Source organism: Ornithorhynchus anatinus, chromosome X3 (genome assembly GCF_004115215.2).
Source record: "Ornithorhynchus anatinus isolate Pmale09 chromosome X3, mOrnAna1.pri.v4, whole genome shotgun sequence".
In the NCBI taxonomy this organism is placed as follows: domain Eukaryota; kingdom Metazoa; phylum Chordata; class Mammalia; order Monotremata; family Ornithorhynchidae; genus Ornithorhynchus; species Ornithorhynchus anatinus.
The window spans coordinates 8,704,427-8,724,481 of record NC_041751.1 but is presented as its reverse complement, the minus strand read 5'-3'; the positions used below and the strand labels follow the sequence as shown (position 1 = coordinate 8,724,481).

At 40.5% G+C, this 20,055-nt stretch overlaps 1 protein-coding gene across 1 annotated transcript in view; it reads left to right on the top strand.

Annotated features, from left to right (window-relative positions):
* Positions 1-20,055, top strand: part of SEMA5A (semaphorin 5A) — a 366,908-nt gene that overhangs the window by 270,965 nt on the left and 75,888 nt on the right. The window contains 1 exon segment of the mRNA XM_001519071.3: positions 7,094-7,304. Coding sequence (XP_001519121.2) covers positions 7,094-7,304 — 211 coding nt within the window.

The following is a 20,055-nucleotide window of genomic DNA, read 5'->3' as shown; positions in this document are numbered from 1 at the left end:
AGTTGCATAGGCAATTTCACTGTCAGTAGTGGAAACTTCAGAAAGAGAGGACTAATATACATGATATGCAGGAACTATGCCTTCTGGCTAGGTATGGCAATCTGTCTTCCCCTTCTAGATTGTGAGCCTGTTGGTGGGTAGAGATTGTCTCTATCTATTGCCGAATTGTACTTTTCAAGCGCTTAGTACAATGCTCTGCACGCAGTAAGCACTCAGTAAATACGATCGAATGAATGAATTGGGAATCAGATCATATTAAAAATGATGCTTTTCAGTATCCTGCATCATTTATAGATGAATCCAATTCTTTGCTAAATTGTAAACTTAGATGTCCATAATGCAACTTCATGCCTTCTGGAGGGCAACATTTCACCCTTCTGTGGGTTTAATATATATGCTCAATATTCATTATAAAAGGGCATAAACATTTACTTAAAATATAATAAAAGCAAAAGAGTAAGAAGGGATTGGAGCCAAAGTCAGTATTTTTTTCCAGTAATTCTGTCTTATTTTTCAGATTATCTCTTTTCCTTCGTTTTGTTTTTAACAAGAGCAAAGACCTTGATTAGGTTTAAATGATGTAATATTATGGGTTCTGGAAGTGATTTCAGCCATCATCTCAGTAAAGAATGAAACTGATTAAGCTTTATGTTTCTTTTTTCAGTATATGCAGTAAAACAAAGTGTGTCTCAATGTAAAGCTTTAAGGTCAATGTTTCGGGCCTAATTGTTACAATTTGGACATATTCATAAAATACTTCACTGGACTAGGTAATACACCACTGCATCTCTTGTTTGTATGCGGAGTGTGGGGTAAAAAAGACTTAATGCAATGGAAAATCCAGTGGTCTTAAGAAATGCGTAATAATTGTGGAATTTGTTTGGTGCTTACTATGTGTCATGTGCTATACAAAGACCTGGAATTGATACAAGATAATCAGTTCAGTCACATCCTTGTCCTTCTTGAGGCATGCGGTGAAAGTGGGAGGGAGAGCAGATGTTGAATCCTCATTTTACAGATGAGGAAACTGAGGTTCAAGGAGTTAAGCAAATTGCCTAAAGTCTCACAGCAGGCAAGTGGTAGAAGCAGAATTAGAGCCAGGACCTCTGGCCCCCAGGCCTGGGCTCCTTCCAATAGTATACGTTCCTTCCCAAGCTCGGTTTCAAATACTTGGAGCTTAGCACATGCACAGTTTGCCTCATCTCAGCGGAGACTTCTTATGTCTAATAAACATCCCCCAAATTCTCCAGTTAAGGAATTTCAGATGGTTATACATGAAGAAGGGATGCATCGTGCATCAACAGCAATACCTCCTTGGAAGAGAAAGCAGGACCTCTTTAGGAATCCAGCTGGGGTTCAGGCACAGCAGTCCAGGATTCAGCTCCATCAGGCACCATCTTCATATACCATTTTGCTCAATTCATGAAGATCCCAGGCTTAAGGCAATCCCTGCAGATTTTTGTTCAGATTGGAAAAAAAATTCTACAAAGCACACCAGGCTTCCTCACAGAAACCCACCACCTCACCCTCTGAATCTTCCATGTGCTCCTATACCAGTTCTCACACTTACAGTCGCTCTTTTCTCATTCCACTATGCAAAGCCAATTTTATCTACCTTTTCACTCACGCACCCACTCACTCATAAGCCCCCTTCCTTTTATGCAGCCACTCACATACATTAAACATTCACTCTCATACATGGTTTCTTCTCTTGCTCCTCTTTCTTTCAAAGACAGGAGAAGGAGCACCTGGCCAGGTAATGTTCCAGGGTGACCTTTGAACACTGAATTCTCTTAATCATTCTGGAGCAACAAAACACGTTTAAAGGCTTTTATCGGATTAGAGTTCTGGTTCAAACTGTCGATTTTTGTTTTCTATTCCTAACCCCTCCATGTGGCTCTGTCCCAGAACAGGTTTTGAATGCAGGATGCAGCAGATATCCCCATAGAACACAAAGCCTTGGAAAGAAGAGAAAGTGGTTCAGACAGGGAACTTTCCAGAAGTACAAAGTGTTCTATAAAAGAAGTAATTAAGGCTTGAAAAGTGTATGCTTCTGCTTTATAAAAAAATTTTGAGCATTCTGCTTTTGTGGAGAAAGAATAGTCATTCTAGAAAAGTTAATGTCCCTGGCCTACACAACTTAAAGATCAACCTTTGCATTTGAATGTATTTGAGGAAAGATCTCACCTCTAGTGAACCACTCCATATTTCAAGTTTGTCTTATTTTCTGCAATATATTGGTTACATTTTCCATCCTGTTAATCTTTGCCACTGACTGGTCTGGCTTCCATCTTCATCGTGATAATAAAGTGGAGTGGTTGAGAATTTGAGAAATCATGGTGTTCTTCTATTTATCATGAATTGTATTCTCTCTCAAGAGAGATTTTTTAGTCTGCACTGATAAATTGAAGTTTGGAAAGATAATGAAGTCCAAAAATATTAGCAACTGTTTTGTGCCAAGATTTGTCATTAACAAGGAAAACAGGAACAAAATATATTTGCGTACTTGAAAATCTGAACATTTAAATCTATCCCTGTAGTAATCATTTCATTTGTGAGATGTCTTCATTAAATTAGGGCTACATCAACTAATAAAAGCTGCTCAGAAATAACATATGCAGGGACTTGAGAGCCCTGCTAAACACTTCCAGGGTTGTTCCCCCAGTGCTTAGTGTATTCTTCAAACAAGAATTGGGCCCATTTCTACCACTTGCATAGTTAGACTGGTCTGTGATGATGCTGAGTGATGAAAGATGGAAGAAGTGATGAAAGACTGTCAGTTGTGGTATAGAAGGGTAATTTGTCCTTTCAGCTATGCTAGGTGGACATGGCCATAAAAAACGAGAAGTGGAAGGGAGAATCTGGCATTGTCATGATCTGTGGAAATCCCTTAAACTCACTGAGTTATTGGGATTTTAGTACTTGGACTATGACCAAACTGTGTTGTGAAACCTGTGTTAAAAACCACACTTATAATTTCCACGTTTCTTATCAAGTTCCTTTAAATACTCATCGGTCTTTCCATGAACACGTTCACAGTTTTTTAAATAATGAAAAGGTTAGCAAAATGTATTTTTTTTCCTTTGTGTAAGAAACGTAGCTTTCTGTGCTGACTTCTTATAATTTTTTCTCCATCTTAAAAACTGTTCATCAGTAATACTGCTCCTTAGGCATTTCTTAAGGATATTCACGATAGCTTCTGTTGTTTATGACAAATGAAACCCACTTTGATATTTGCATACTGGGAATTATTGCTGTAAAACATCAAAATTCTAGCTTTTGCCATTTTAAATTAGACATTTAGAGGACAGGTATTACAGTGAGATTGCTTTTGCTGGGCAGTGCACATGCATTCAGGAGAGTAGTTGGCTGAGAAGATTATTTCATTCTGGGTCACTTAGAATTTTCTTCTTGTGGGGGCTCTGACACCTGCTCCCAACTCCCTCCCCGCCATTCGGCAGCGTGTGGCAACTCAGCATCTCCTCATGGTCAGGACGCGGCCACCTCTGCAGCTGCTCATTACATGGAATACGTGTCTGGTGCAAATGAAGTCACCCTTCATTCTTTCGTGAATGATGTTCTATTGGAATATTGTATGAATTGGCCTTTAGTTCCCTTGCAGCTGCCTTCCGACTTTGTCATTGGCATTATAACAATCCTTACACGGGCATTTGCTAACAAATCTATCCAACGGCTTTTGCCAAGTACTTCCTAGAGAAGAGGAACTGAGAGTCGAAGTGGCCCATCCAAGTGGGCAGTGGGCAACCACCAAGTGAGCAAAGGACTAAGATTTCCTATCTCCCAGACTTCTCTTTTGCTCAGCACATAATGCAGCCATCTATAGAGCAAATAGTTTCGCAGCAGGTTGGAACCAGCCAAGCACTAGTCTGCTGTAAGCTCAGTGGTTCCATTTATCTTCTTATATATCTGGTTATGTTTTTGGATTACATTGTATTTATTAGACTGAGAAAATGAAATATTTGCTGCTTTTCACATTTTCACCCATGTCATCTTTATCTGTCTTTCGATATACTTCAGAGTGACAAATTTATTTTGAGATGATGTCGACTTCCCTTTGATTCATTCAGTCGTATTTATTGAGCCCCTACTGTGTGCAGACCACTGTACTAAGCGCTTGGCAAGTACAATTCAGTAATAGAGACAATCCCTGTCCACACCAGGGAGAGACAGACATCAAAACAAGCAGGTATCAATATAAAATAGAATTATATATATATATATATATATATATGTATACATCTAAACAAGTAAACAGGCATCAATATAAATAAATGGAATTTTAGATATATACATATATACAAGTGCTGTGGGGTGGGGAACGGGGGTAGAGCAAAGGGAGCGAGTCGAGGTGACACGGAGCAGGGGGAGCTGAAGAAAAGGGGGGCTTAGTCTGAGCTCAACCTTGGTCCATGATCCATGCATTCAAGTTATCATCTCTGGCAGGACACCAGATTAGATTAATTCACTTTGGTCTCTCCTCGTCTCCGTTCCCACTTCGAATCCAAATGTGGAGTGGTCTTTATTCTTCATATATTCTTATATATGTTCTTATATATTCATATATTCTTCATATATAATAATGGGAAACAGAAATTCCAGAGGTTATAAAAGGTGAATATTCTTTTTTAAACCCTCAGAATAAGATTTCCTAAATGGCAGAAAATGCATGATGCACATTTAAGCAAAGTCAGTCCAATATAGAACAAGAATCCAGATTCTCTACTTGCCCAATTCCCCGGGAAAGAGATGTGGAAAAAACTCTCACATTGCCATAGGAGTGTCTCTGTGGTGGATAGATGGGGGGATATAGCCCTCTTCTCCTCTCCCCCTACTTCATATTTGTCGCTTCTGGCCAAGGTGAATGCTTGAGTTTTGAAATTCATTTCACTGTGTGTTCAAGGTAGGATTAGCAGTGTGTTCAGACTGCTGGTGGAGCCGGGTTTGACTCCTAGTCCTGTGTTCTTTCCATTAGGCCAAACTGCTTCTCCAGTACAACTTTAAGATCTGCAGCTTCAAATCCTTTTTTGTGTGTAAATATTTCAGAGATGTTTTCTCATCCATTGAAGGCATCCTATATTTTTACTGGGCATCCCACAATAAGGAAGCAAAGTGGCCTAAGAGAAAGAGCTCAGACCTTGGGAATCACAGGATATGGGTTCTAATCCCAGCTCTTCCACTTGTCTGCTGTGTGACCTTAGGCAAGTCACTTAACCTCTCTGTGCTTCAATTCCTTCATCTGCAGCATGGGGATTCAATACCTCTTCTGCCTCCTATTTAGACTGTGAGTCCCATGTGGGACCTGGTTATTTTTTAATCTACCCTAGCACTTAGAACAGTAACTTGGCATGTAGCAAGCACTTAGCAAATACTTCAATTATTATTACTGCTGTTCTTTAGCATGCACTTGCTTACTAGTGACAGAAGCCACTTTGCAATTCCCACTGCTGGAGTTGTAGGAAAAATCAAACCCAGCAAAATTTGGTCTACTGCCCTGAATACTTAGAAAGAATGTTGTACTGATTTGAGAGAAAGAAATTGAAGAATTTAGACATCAGCTAAATGGATTAGAAAAATAACTTTCTATGGAATTTTAATAGTTTTATAGTTCCTCATGGTTTTCATGTAAGTCATTCAGCTAGAAACCCAGGCATTACTTTGAAAACTGTTAACCAATGAATTTTAATATTTTTAAATAGACATTGGTTTTTTTATTTAGGCTCTTAGGGAATTTGAAACATACGATCTTAAGTGGCTGTTAATCTAGATATATGCTCACATTATTATTCCATCCATAGAAAGTATCATAAATAAATAAATAACAAAACTTTATTTCATGCTGAAAAGTGTGTTTAGTGTAACCTCTTCTCCTCCAACTATGCATTCAATCATCCTGAAAGAGCTTTTTTTAAACACCAGAAAAGCTTGAAATTTTGGAACCTCAATTTCTGTGAAATTTCTATTGAGTGACCTAGTGGGCAGATTTTGGGCCTGGGAGTCAGAGGATCTTGTTTCTAATCGCAGCTCTGCCACTTGCCTGCTGTGTGACCTTGGGCAAGTCACTTCACTTCTCTGTTCCTCAGTTTCCTAATCTGTAAAATGGGAGTTCAAAGCCTGCTCTACCTCCTAGATAGGGACAGAAACGGACCTTGAGTACCTTGCATCTCCTCCAGTCTACTGCTTGGCACGTATTAAGCTCATGACGATTATCATTATCATTATTATTATTATTCTTTTTGTGGTTTTGTAATGAAACTAGTCTTCAATATTTGATATCCTTTGATACTTAGTGAAGGCAACTGATGTATATTTGTGAGAGATTCAGATATTAATATTTGACATCCTTTCACTTAAGGCCATCGCAACCTTTTCAATACACCAACATGAACAAATGAGCTGTGTAGTCCTCAGGCTGTAATTTTTTTCCTGCCAGTCCAACATTAGATGTTCTCTGCTTTTACCAGTCAGCATGGAATTTGTGTGGTGACTTTTGCTCCTTGCATTTCTTAGAACATATACAGTTAAATCAACTGACCATAATCTCCTTTTTCCTTGGTCCCTACCACACTCACCTCCCACATAACTAACAGCACTTAATCCCAGCACTTATTTTGACAACCTCTGCCTGGATAGAAATAGAAGAATGAAATTCCTCTGGGCACTTGACTTGGTTAAATGGTTTTTGCCACTCAGTTTATCTGTCCTCCTGGGTCTTTGTGATGACTGGCTATAGCTCAGTTTCAGACCAGACCAGAAAGCTGATGATGAACCCTGCCATGGCTGCTCCGGGACCGAAAGCCAAGGCTTTGTCCTGATGCTCATCCTTCCCTCATTCCCTATTCCAACCACTTCTGCCACTAAGGGACAGAAAATTCACTGACTCCAGGGGATGTGACAAATTTTGAGCAGTAGAGGCACCCTCCCTTTCTTTTGTCTCCACCTCCAGAGGTGGAAAATCCCCTACATGGGGAGAAGAAACCAAGAGCCCTTGCTGTTCTTCATTGACATCAGCCAGGTACCATTTGCTTATGTATCTAGCTATGAATAATTCTCCCTCCTCTTATTCCCCTTACAGACTACGGCACCATCAAGAAAGTGCTCGCCCCTATGAATCAGACTTCCAGCAGCTGCTTGCTTGAGGAAATGGAACTCTTCCCCAAGAGGCAGAGGGAGCAGCCCATCAGAAGTCTGCAGATTTTACACAGTCAAAGTGTCCTGTTTGTGGGCCTGAGGGAGCACGTGGTCAAGATTCCCTTGAAGAGATGTCCGTTTCACAAAACCCGCAGGTACGGAGGGTTGGCTATTTATATTGTGTCTTGGATTGCTGCTTATCTCGAAAGAATGTGAACTCGAAAGCGAAAGGGGTGCTGGAAGCATTTCAATTTAACAGCAGTATACTAAAAAGCATCCCCAAATGGGCATGTTACCATTTAACGACAGAGTAGTCTGAGAGGTATTTTAGCGCTAAAGGAATTTATGGTGACTAGAGTGATCTACAGATCCCTTAAAATGATTATCAGTGTTAAGAGGGCTCTGTGAATCCATAAGCAATTATCGATATTAAAATTGAGTTATTCAGGCATTCATTTTATATAACATCAACATTGATATTTGTTGATCCCCGTCTGGACTCAACCAGACCTTAGTAGTGTTTGAGGGAAGGGGACGGGGGCTTTGTTTTTAATAAAGAATAAACAAGCCGGAGAAGGATGCCACATTCATTTGTTTTCTGATAATCACTTTTTAGCTGATCATCAGAAAAGGAACAACCGTCTTCTCCTGTTCTTTCTCCAAAATTTATCGGAGCAGACTTTTATCGATGTTGAGCTCCTTTCTGATCCTACATTAGTATTCTTATTATGTGTAGAAATTCTGATGGTCATAGAAAAATAATTGCAAAGCTTTTCTTTAACAATATTGACCACAGCAGAGTTGAATCCACTTCAGAACAGCATATCCAGAACCTACCTTTGCTGTGCTTGGGAGGAATGAAGAACCAGAATTATCAGGATGTAGTGGGAAAAGAGAGCAGATGAGAAAGAAGGAGCTGGCTGTGAAGTTCCTGGACAGGAATTTCGGTTTTATTCAAGAATCAATGGGGAGCCATTTGAGATTTTCAAAGAATGAAGTGATGTGCTCTTTATTTGCATTTTAAAAGTTTTTTAAGTGTCAGATTTCTTTCCACTGCAAGAACGATCGAGGTCTCAGTTTTTCGCTTAACAGAATGGAGTTTAGTATTGAAGTTGAATTTGGGTGGCTGTATCTGGCTACCCAAACTGGAATAGATTTAGCCCCGTGCCCTGGGGCCTCCAGCAGCAAGAAGCAGCACCCCTCCACACCCTAAGGCATTCACTGAACATCGCGTCCATCCACCAGACCCACTCCACTGAATTGAGGGCAGGGATTGGAATCATTTCTATTTATTGTAATCTGACAAGTGCTTATAACAGTGCTTTGTGTGCAACAAGCACTCACTAAATACCACCGAAAGAATGAACAACCACAGTGATTAAAATTTTCCAGATTTATGGGACCCTATTTCTCTCCTAATTAGGAAAGCAATCTGTGTTCACACTCATCTAATCTGGGTCAATCTTTCACACATTTCCACACTCACAGCAGGTCTGTGAACAGGATACCTGTTGGTAGCTGGTGGGAGTTCAGTATGTGGATGGAGTAAATCTTTTAATCATGATATATACCCCGGTTAGGAGCAGTGGAGACTGCAGAACTGCAAGTGGTTGAAAAGCACTGGATAGCTTCCAGACACCCAGGGACTTAAAAATATTATGTAACTTTTCTTCTTGACATACAGTAGTTAGGGGATATATTTTTAAGTGGTAGCACAGAGACAGGAAGATATATCAATATCAGTGCTTTCCATTCTAGGCTGTTGGGGATCATACAAAGAAACTTAAAAGATATTAACCCCATCCCAAAGCACATGAACGATAGGTGACTAGCCCAAAGGCTTCTATGAAACTCAACACACAAATGGACCGAGAAATAAGGTATTCCAAATCCCAACCCAATGGCGGAAGGCACTAGCGCTAGGCACTAGTGATGTGCCGTGATTTCAAACATGAAAGAAGTCTCTTATCCACACCAGTGGCAAGTAATATTGACACCGGAACCCCAAAGTGACTTCACTCCCTTTCTATCGCTTTTTGGTAGACTTTTTCTCCCGTTCTCCAGTCAACACTCAGCACGGTCTTTGTTCTCACTGGAAAAGCCCCACCTCCCAATTAACTCGGTAAGATGTGGCATCTACCGATGGATCTTTAGCGTAGAGCAGAAATCTCTGGTAATTAAACTGTTTTTCTGCCCTACGGAGCAGGATGTTTCTTCGTGGTAGAGCTGGAGTTTGCTGGTTGCTTTTCATTCAGTCGTACTAAGTGCTTACTGTGTGCAGTGCATTGTACTAAGCGCTTGGGAAAATACATCACAACAGTAAACAGTGACATCACCTGCCCACAACGAGCTCACAGTCTAGAGCTTTTCATTTTATCAGGTTTCCAGCCCCACTGAATGCAGAATTTGGGAAACCAGATCCTACTAATGAAGTGCTTTGCCAAGCACCCTCTTTTTTAACAAATGCAGTCAGGTCCTCATGAAGATTGAGGCTGAATTAAGGAATTCAGGGGTGTTGCTTCTTCAGTCAAGGAGAATAGACCTCCTTATCTGTCTTCATCAGCTCTGCAGAAGGATGCTTTTATACAGTTCATTCAGACCCGAATCTTCCTGCCTTCTTTCTGTCCACATTATCCAAGAAAGCCATGAAGTATCTAAACAGTACAGTAAAGTATATGTAGATTAACAATGGAAATTTACATTTATTCCTGCTCTCCATTGTATCTGTACTTGGTTCCAAAAATTCCTTTTGATAAGAGACAGTGAGCTTTTTCAGTTGTTTATGGTTCTTCTGTGAATACCCATTGACAGATTCAGGATTTTCTGCTGTGTGGTGAGTGCTTTAATTTTTTACAGTAAGGGTCAGGCTGTTTAGAGTTCAGCGTGTAGGTATAATGCATTCAGGAGGAACTATTTTGGACCTTCTTCTCTAAAAACGGAAATGGTAGTCTCATTAAAATGACTGCCAGTTTAGTCTGTGAACCTAAGATTTATTCATTTGGTTAATGAGTTTATAAAGAGTACTTAAACCTGAAAAGTAATTCATCTTACAAGAGTGACTTTTCTGTAGTGTTAATCCTTGGTACCTTCTAGTTAGCATCTTTCTGGTTCTGAGACTAATCTGTGTTTTCTAATTGTTCAGAACACCCGCCTTGCTTGTCTGATTGACTGACTGAAGGTATAAATGCATCTGCATTCCCCAGTGAATTTATATCGTAACTGGTACCAAACAGATGGCCCGTATTCGTTTCCACTAATTGTTGCGCTTTAACTGCAGCTAGTTATTTCATTTGCAGAGTGATAAAAATAGAACAAAATATCTTCGATTCAAGCAACTGGGTAATTTTTCTTTTAAAACAAAAAGGAGGTTTAATCATCCCATATTTTTCAGCGGAGCCTCAAAATCAGCCATATAATGTATTCCAATAAATAAGGCAGGGCCAAAATAATGAGGTTTGTATTTTCTCCAACAGTGCATTTCAAGCACATTTTACTTATAATTTTGCATATAAGTCATGTAACTTTGGTTGTGACTCCTTATTAAATATCCCAGGGGGCTATTCAGAGTAAAATCCATTAAGGAAGTAGTTGTTAAAATGTCCATTTCACCGTATCAGATGGCTTCCAGGACTCAGTTTCCATTGTTTAAATCCTCAGAATGAAAACCCTATAGTTACAAACTGTTTATTACTCTGCATTCCCAGATTCCCCCAACTGAAAGCTTTTACAGTTCTGTCACCAAGCAGGAAAGCTAGAGGGTGAGATGGTTGAAGTGGTTTAAACAATTTAGTTTGAGTAGTTTTATGGAGGAAACTTAAAACATTCTACCTAAATGATTTTCTAAAAGTGATTCTGATTTAGTATGGATGGAGTGGAAAGAAATGGATTTTACCAAACTGTTTACTGTAAAACTCAGAAAGCAATTACCTCATCTGTAAAATTGGGATTAAGACTGTGAGCCCCATGTGGGACATGGACTGTGTCCAACCTGATTAGCTTGTATCTACCCCAGTGCGTAGTACAGTGTCTGGCACATAGTAAGTGCTTAATAAATGCCATGAGAAGCAAAAACACACCAAAACTGATGACAACACACCCTCCTGATGTGAGCAATAGGCAGGACAATTCGAGCACAGTGCTAGTTGTTCCCTTTCCCCTTGGGTGAAACTGCCAAGGGCGTGTCCACTTGCACGTGAAAATTGTCCAGAAAATGGATGATAAAACACACTTTGGCTTGAGCCGTCAGGATAGTTAATGCCTCCAAAGCATTTCTGCCAGAAAAATCCAGAAAACCAACTCAAGGACAAATATGCAAACCTAAAAATCTGGAAAATTTAGATGTTTTCTTTAATAATAGTAATAATTATAATGGTATTTCTTAAGCACTTACTATGTGCGAGGCGCTCTTCTCCAAGTGCCGGGATAGATATAAAGTAATAGGGTTGGACACAGTCACTGACCCGTTAGTCCCCGTTTTGCAGATGAGGGAACTGAGGCACAGAGAAGTTAAATGACTTGCCTAAGGCCACGCATCAGACAAGTGGCTTAACCGGGATTACTTTTGGGTAGAAAAGTATTAGCTTTTGGCCCAAATCTGTACAGGGCAATCCCCCGTTATTGTAGCAAGGATTGTGCCAGGAAGATAAACTCATCATCTGTGAAGCTACAGCCTATATCTGATTCAACTCAGGAACCCTGCTTGGCCTTAGGAAGGTCTGACATTGGCAGGAAGCATTTCAGAGTTTTACCACCCTGAGCCTCTGTAGGGGTCCTGGAAGGCATCAGGGTCGACCCAAGGAAATAGGCAGCGTGGTCTAGTGGTTAGAGCAGAGGTCTGGCAGTCTGAAGGACTTGGGTTGTAATCTCAGCTCTGCCACTTGCCTGCTGTGTGACTTTGGGCAAGTCACTTAATTTCTCTGCACCTCAGGTACCTCATCTATAAAATGGGGAATTAGATTGTGAACCTTTGTAGGACAGGGACCGTGTCCAAACCGATTATCTTACATCTGCCCCAACACTTAAAACAGTGCTTAGCACATAGTAAACACATAACAAATCCCACTATTATTATTATTATTATAATGGGGGAATGATAGGCTCACCAGCACTCTGGGCAACAACCATCAATCTGGGGAATATGATGAGGGCTCAATCTTGACTCCAAACTACTTGCCTTCTCAGTTTAATTTCATCAGTTATGAGTTTGAACAAAAGATACTAGAAGTTAATTTCCCCATTGTCAGCAGCCTGACGAGTCAGACACCATTAGCTCTGTTAAAACTTGTCCATGGCCTTTTGTTTTGCTTCATGCAGACAAAGCCACTATCCAGCATAACTACACTACATAAAGGTAAATAAAATTAATAATTATGGTATTTAAGCACTTTGTGCCAGACACTGCACTAAGCACTGAAAGAGTCCTTTCCCCCCAAACATGGATAATAATAAATAAATAATATTGGTATTTGTTATTCTGAGACAAGCACTGTTCTAAGCGCTAGAGTAAATAAAGGTTTATCAGGGGACATACATTCCCTGTCCCAAATGGGGCTCTCAGTGAAAGTAGGAGCAAGAACAGGGGTTGAATCCCCATTTTACAGATGAGGAAACTGCGGCCCAAAGAAGTGAAGTGACTTGCCCAAAGTCGTACAGCAGACAAAGATATAACAATGATAATCAATAATGGTATTTGTTAAGTGCTTCCTATGTGCCATTCACTGAACTAAGCACTGGGGTGGTTACAAGCAAAATGAGGTGGACACAGTCCCTGTCCCACATGGGGCTCACAGTCACAATTCCCACTTTCCAGTTGAGGTAACTGAGGCACAGGGAAATGAAGTGAATTGCCCAAACCACACAGCAGGCAAGCGGCAGAGCCGGGATTAGAATGCGTGACCTTATGATTCCCTGGCCACTATGCCATTCTGCTTCCCATTTCAGCCAATCAATCAAATGTATTTATTGAACACTTACTATGTGCAGAGTATTGTGTGCAGAACTTGGGGGAGTATAATACAACAAATTTAGCAGACACATTTTCCCTGACCATAACGAGTTTACAGTCTAGAAGGGGAGACGGGCATTAGTATGAATAGGCAAGTAATTTATAATCTATACTTTAAAGCTGGGTGGGTTTTTTTCATCAGGAAGTTTGGAGATAACAAGACTCCCAATTGCCTACCCACCTAATTGTCAAGTGATAAACTCTGCCATTCATCTGCCTTATCCTCCTATCCAGCTTCTGGACTGTTTAGGCCATGGGTTCAGTCCTGAGGCGCTCCGGGTTGGTAGCCAAAAGCAGTGATAAAGCCAATAGCGGAGAAGTTTCAGATGCTTTTGCCATTAGAAGAATGTGATTTTCAGAGGAGGGAGGTTATTGATATATGTGCAAGCCACTTTTGTAGTCAGTGATCTACCTCATGTGCTTATTTGCATTGGATGGATTGGATTAAATGCTAATGAATGGCTGAGTGAGCCCAGAGTGAGAAAGGTTAGGAAGAATCGCACTCCATGTTTTTAGTTGAGGTAGTGGGTCAGTAAAGTTTTGCTTTGGAGAACGTGAGAGAACATGGCCCATTTAGGGAGCAAATGGAAGAAAAAAAAAAATGCTTCAGAAAAGTGTGCTCCATTTAGATATTTCTCAGATGGTCATCCTTAATACTGATCGAATCTAAGGATTTCATCTGAGCAATTAAATTAACACATCATTAAGGTAATTATTATGGAGATTAGGTTAGCTCCTAGCATTCCTTGCCTGAGAGGTCATAGCCTTCAAGTTAACAGGACAGAACCATGATTATGTATTCACCGAGGCTGTCGTTGAACTAGACGGGAGAAACAATGATTTGGATATGAATGAAAAGTTATGTTCTCTGATTACCTGTTCATGGCATCCTTAGAAATCCAGTTATAATTATAACTAATATTTCATAAATAATTCTGACCTAGCTGCAAATTCTGATTGCAAAAAAATCATACATCTTTAAAAACGTTGCTGCTTGTAAATAGGAAGTGTGAAATTTGTTTCAGCTCCAAGAAATACATTTTTTACTTAGTTGCATGTTTCCAGGATAAAAAAGAAACTGGTCTCGAACACTTCATTATATATTATAGGAGTCCCTGCTTTATATTTTAATCCCTTTTAAATAATATCTTTTCTAGGGCTGACATCGACCCAAAGAATTTAACCTTTTCTTGTGCTCCACCTCTCTGTCAGACTTACTGCTTGTACTCTCACCCTAGTCCATCCCTTATCTTCAGCAGAATCAAGCACTAACCTCCTGTTTGTTCCCATCAGTACATTCTTCAATTTATACTTCTAGCCATTTTTCCTCACTACTTTCTTCATCTGAAGTCATCTATGAGTTCATTCTTTTCCTATTTTTAAAATTCTCTCCCCAAATGTGATGCTTCTAGAAATGGTCCAGTTTTCTACTTAATAGACGGACCCAATCAGGACAGGGGTCTACACTCAAGAATTCACTTTCAAACCACAACCTTCTTGAAGTTGCTGTACTCCGCTTGGCTTCTAGCCATGGAATGGCTAAAGTATATCCATCTATCTAATAGACTAACAGTACAGCCTATCTAATGCAGACATTACAGATGGTAGGACATCTATGAAATATTCTAAATGGGGACATTATATACAGCGTTATTTGCAATGTAATTTGCTACATTTTACTATGTTTTAATTTCAAAAATGCTTTCAGGAAGTTTGCATTCCTGGTTTCCCAATAGGTCATCTTGCTAAATGGATTAAAAATTGACTTAATCTTTCCTGTTCTTTGAGGATTTATACCAGTCTTAGGAGCCAAGGGAGAAGGAGAGTCTCCTCCAGACTCTTTCCTCTCCCCCCCCTCCTTCAGCTTGATCTGTGTACTGGAATGAAGGGAAAGAGGCTGATGGATGGCAGGGGCCACGTTTTTGGCCTGGCCTGCACTACAGCAACTGGAAACAGACTTCTGTCTGTTTACTGTTTTACAGTACTCTCCCAAACGCTTAGTAAATTGCTCTGTACGCAGTAAGCGCTCAATAAATATGATAGTCTGGCTGACTGACAACCAGAATGAGAGTAGGCAAAGCCCTATGCAAATATGTGGAGACAGTGGAGAAATAAGAAACTCACATGCTTTCTTCGTGTATGCCTGAGCTGGTCCATGTCCCCATTTGGCATTTATTCTCTGTGTTTACATATACCCATACATATACATGCCCACACACTCTGAAGAACCCTTAACGATGCAGCACATCTGCCCTGAATGCCAGCCTTGTACACAATCTGACTCTAATAAGAACAAAGAATTAGGCTCCACCACTTAAGCCTTAGCATTCTAAGTCATGCTTTTTGTATCTGAGGCATGAATCTCGGTCCTTCTCCCTCTTCAAAAAATGGAACTGAGACATCCAACGGAAGCTTAGATAGATAGAAACGTTATCTCCGTGATATTTCCTGCCAGATCTTGTATAAATTTGGGTCTGTGTAGTGTAAGGTGAAGGATGTAACTGAAATAACCTTATAATTATAGGATTTTAACAAGGAAGTTGTGTCTCATAGGCAGATGCAGTACTTCCTGACCTTTGGCAATGACTCACACTTTAATGTAAAAGTCTATTACTTTACCCTTAGTCAAGAAACCCACAAGAGGACTTTGACAACAGAAGCCTATATTAGTTAAATTGTCCTGATGAGACAATTAATCTCCATTTCCAACTCCCTATTCGAAGCCTGCCATAGATTTAGTTGGAAAAGATATAAAGAAGCTTCATTGTCAGTTATCATCCCTGCCAAATCAGCCTTCATACAGTCAACATTCCTACATTGAAGTGGTGGCTTTGAAATGCCTGTTTATCCAGGTAAAAGGTGTACATTTTCAAAATTTCTGTCATCACTACTACTAGAATAAACATAATAGCTTCCTGATACCCCATGTTGGATCTGATTAGCTTGTATAATAATTATGATTATGGTATTTGTTAAGTGCTTACTATGTGCCAGGCACTGTTCTAAGCGCTGGGGTCGATGCAAGATAATTAGGTTCCCCATTTTACAGATAAGGGAACTGAGACACAGAGAAGTTAAGTGACTTGCCAAAGGTCACACAGCAGACAAGTGGCAAAGTCAGGATTAGAACCCATGACCTTCTGACTCCTAGTCCCATGCTGCCTGAGCCCCATGTGGGATCTGATTGGTTTGTATCTACCCTCGTGCTGACTACAGTGCTTGACACATACTAAGTGCTTAACAGAAACCACAATTATTATTATGATTATATTGTAGGCACCATGAGGCCAAGGGTGACCGTGTGTGTGGTTGTTTGCATGAGTGCATTAGTCCGTTCATTCATTCAATAGTATTAAGTGCTTACTGTGTGCAGATCACTGTACTAAACGCTTGGGAATGTACAATTCAGTGTGTGCATATGTGTGCCCTATTGCTGGTAGTATTTGGATATTCATTCAGTCATTCATTGAGCACTTACTGTGTGCAGAGCACTGTACTAAGCACTTGGAAAGTACAATTCAATAAAGAGAGACAATCCCTGCCCACACCAGGCTTACAGTCCAGAAGGGGGGAGACAGTCATCAAAACAAGTAAAACAGGCATCAATATAAATAAATAGAATTATAGATATATACACATCAAAATTAGTAAACAGACATCAATATAAATAAATAGAAATATAGAATAAAATAGAAATATTATCGAATAGAATATATATATTTCTATTTATTTATATTGATATACAAGTGCTGTGGGGCAGGGAAAGGGGAAGAGCAAAAGGAAGCGAGTCGAGGTGACACGGAATGGAAGGGGAGCTGAGGAAAAGGGGGACTTAGTCTGGGAAGGCCTCTTGGAGGAGGTGAGCCTTCAGTACGGCTTTGAAGGAGGGGGGAAGAGTATTGGGCAGATTTGAGGAGGGAGGGCATTCCAAGCCAGAGGTGGGACATGAGCCTGGGGTCGATGGTGGGACAGGTGAGATCGAGGCATGGTGAGAAGGTTAGCACTAGAGGAGCGGAGTGTGTGGGCTGGGATGTAGGAGGAGAGAAGGGAGGTGAGGTTAAGAAGGGGAAAGGTGATAGCTTTGAAGCCAATAGTGAGGAGTTTTTGTTGATATAGTGGGCATTCAAGAGAAATATCCAAATATGAGAAGCAGCATGGCCTAGTGGACAGAGTACGTACCTGAGACTCAGAAGGTCCTGGGTTCTAAATCTGAGTCTGCCACTTGCCTGCTATATAACTTTGGGCAAGTCACCTTGCTTCTCTGTGCCTGTTACCTCATCTGGAAAATGGGGTTTAAGACTATGAGCTCTATATGGGGCAGGGACTGTGTTCCACCTGATTACCTGATATCTACCCCAGTGCTTAGAAAAGTGCCTGGCACATACTAAGTGCTCAACAAATACCATAAAAATTTTCAGAAAATTTTGAAGCAGTTAAGGTTTCACTATACCTTTTTATAAATTTTATTTTGTGTTTGCATTCAATACATTTCTCTGACCAGTTCGCACTGGTCAGACGAGGAGATTACAGGTTCTGAATTGACGGCTGGTCTTTTTTTTTCTTTTTAACAGCAACCTGGAGACCTTGAGATTTCTGTGGCACAGGCCCCCTATGTCATAGTGTGTTATAGAGTTATTAGGAAAGCAGTGGTGAAGGAAGAAGAAACAAGAGGCTGAGGCAGCTCAGTGGCAAACGGTAGATAGTCAAACAGAGCCTCAGAGGTCATAGCACACGCTGGGCTGTGAACACTCTGCGGTTGCTTTTTGGTTGATTTCTTTTTTATATAGTTATAAAGTGAGGCAGAGAAAGGAAATAAAGAGAAGTCAGGGGCAATGTATTTTTGACATTTACAAACTACTAGTGATTTCTAAAGAATAGGGCTCTGTCACCTGGGGAAAACTGGGAACAGAATAAAAAATACTTTTCAAACTGTGTAGAAATGGTTGGGAGGAAAAGGAGAAACAGTGTGGGAGACTATCTGTAGAGAAAGGCATGTGAATACAATTCCAAAGGCTTTGGGATTCACTCTTTATTGCTTAAAATGAGCACTCCTTGTGGGCAGAGCACAGTTTGGAATTTAGTAGAGCGATTGGAAAGGAAACTACAGAGATTACAAGCTATTGAGGGATGCAGAAGGCAGAACTTAGATACATCTATCTAGTTAGATGATGAAAGCTGTTAGACTTTGCATCTGCTGATGGTGAGAGCTTTCTCGAGATGTGGTTGTGATTGAAAAGACCTTTAACACTATTAGACTCCAAAGCTCTTGTTTTACAGCATTGAAATTGGGACTGTTTAGCAGTTTTCCTCCAAATTAGTGCTAAAATTATTTGTTACCCTGCAATCCAAGGAAAATATGGTATCAAATCCTCCAGCTGTAACTGAGTTGGGACTTGTGTGAAGGTTGCCAGAGCCCATGGCTGACCCAAATTCCTTAACAAGATAATGACCTAAATTGGGATTTAATCAGCACCCCAAATTGGAAAGAATAACTACAGAAAATGCCAACATTGTGCGTTCAAAGGAAATATTTAGTATTACTGAAGTTCAAAACTTCAAATGCCAATCTCATCAATTTCAGGTTTCAGCTTTAAGGCTCTCAATTCACCTTACCTCCTCATACCTTACCTCACTACTCTCTTACCCAGTCCTCACATTTCACTCCTAAGCTAACCTTCTCACTGTACTTCAGTCTTGTCTATCTCACTGCCAACCGCTTCACCCACATTCTGCCTCTGGCCTGACCACCCTCCCTCTTCATATCTAACAGACAATTACTTTCCTCATCTTCAAAGCCTTATTGAAGGCACTTCTCCTCCAAGAGGCCTTTTCTGACGATGCCTTTTGTTCCTTTAATTGCACTCCCTTCTGCGTCACCTGACTTTTTCCCTTTATTCATCCCCTCTCCCTGCCCCACAACACGTATTTCCCAGATCAGTAATTTATTCATTTATATTAATGCCTGTCTCCCCCTCTAGTTGATAAGATCATCGTGGGCAGAAAATGTGTCTGTTTTATTTTTTTATTATACTCTCCCAACCATTTAATACAGCGGTGTGCAAACTATAAGCGCTCAATAGCTATGATTGATTGTTTGACTACCTTTTTCAGCCAAGCGACCACTTAAAAGTTTACTGCCATGGTTGGAGAAAGGATTTAGCCTAAAAATCACCCCAAATGAACTTGACTTATCTTTCCTCTCACCCAAATATGGTTTAAGCAGACAGAAATACTTTCTGACGTCCAAACTCTTTTGGCTTGGTGGCAGAGAAGCATGGGATATTACAGCAAGGCAAAACCTGAATCTCCTCTCCTGGTTTTTCCTGAGGAGAACTTGGCCCCATCCCTGGGATTTGGGACTTTGCCAGGTTTGGGCATAGCCACCATTCTCCACCCAGAATATCCAAATAGCTTCAGCTCGTAAAACAGTGCCTGGCATGTAGAAAGTACTAAACAAATACCACAGTTATGATGATTATTCTGGGACATTCAGCCGCTCTGCACTATAGGGTTTGTCATCCAAGCTCCCTTCTCGACAGAGCTTCTGCCAACGATTGTTAAACATCCTATTTTGACAGTGGCCTGGTTTTCTAACATATTTGCTGTACCAAGACCTGACTATTAATGATGCCATTTTATGATAAAAATGTCTCACACTCAATTCTGGTGAAACTACTGGAAAAGCCAGTTGTGGTTAGGGAGCGTGGCTACCAACTCTGTTATATTGTACTCTCCCAAGGGCCTAGTACAGTTGCTCTATCCATTTTGCCAGGCTGCTGCTCCTCAAATCCTGCACTGCTTTCATGCTTGCTTGAGATACATATAGTGATACATATGGCCAAAGAAATGGGCAGGTAAGGCAAGTTCTCATCCCTCATCAAGACTGAAAGCTCCTTGTAGGC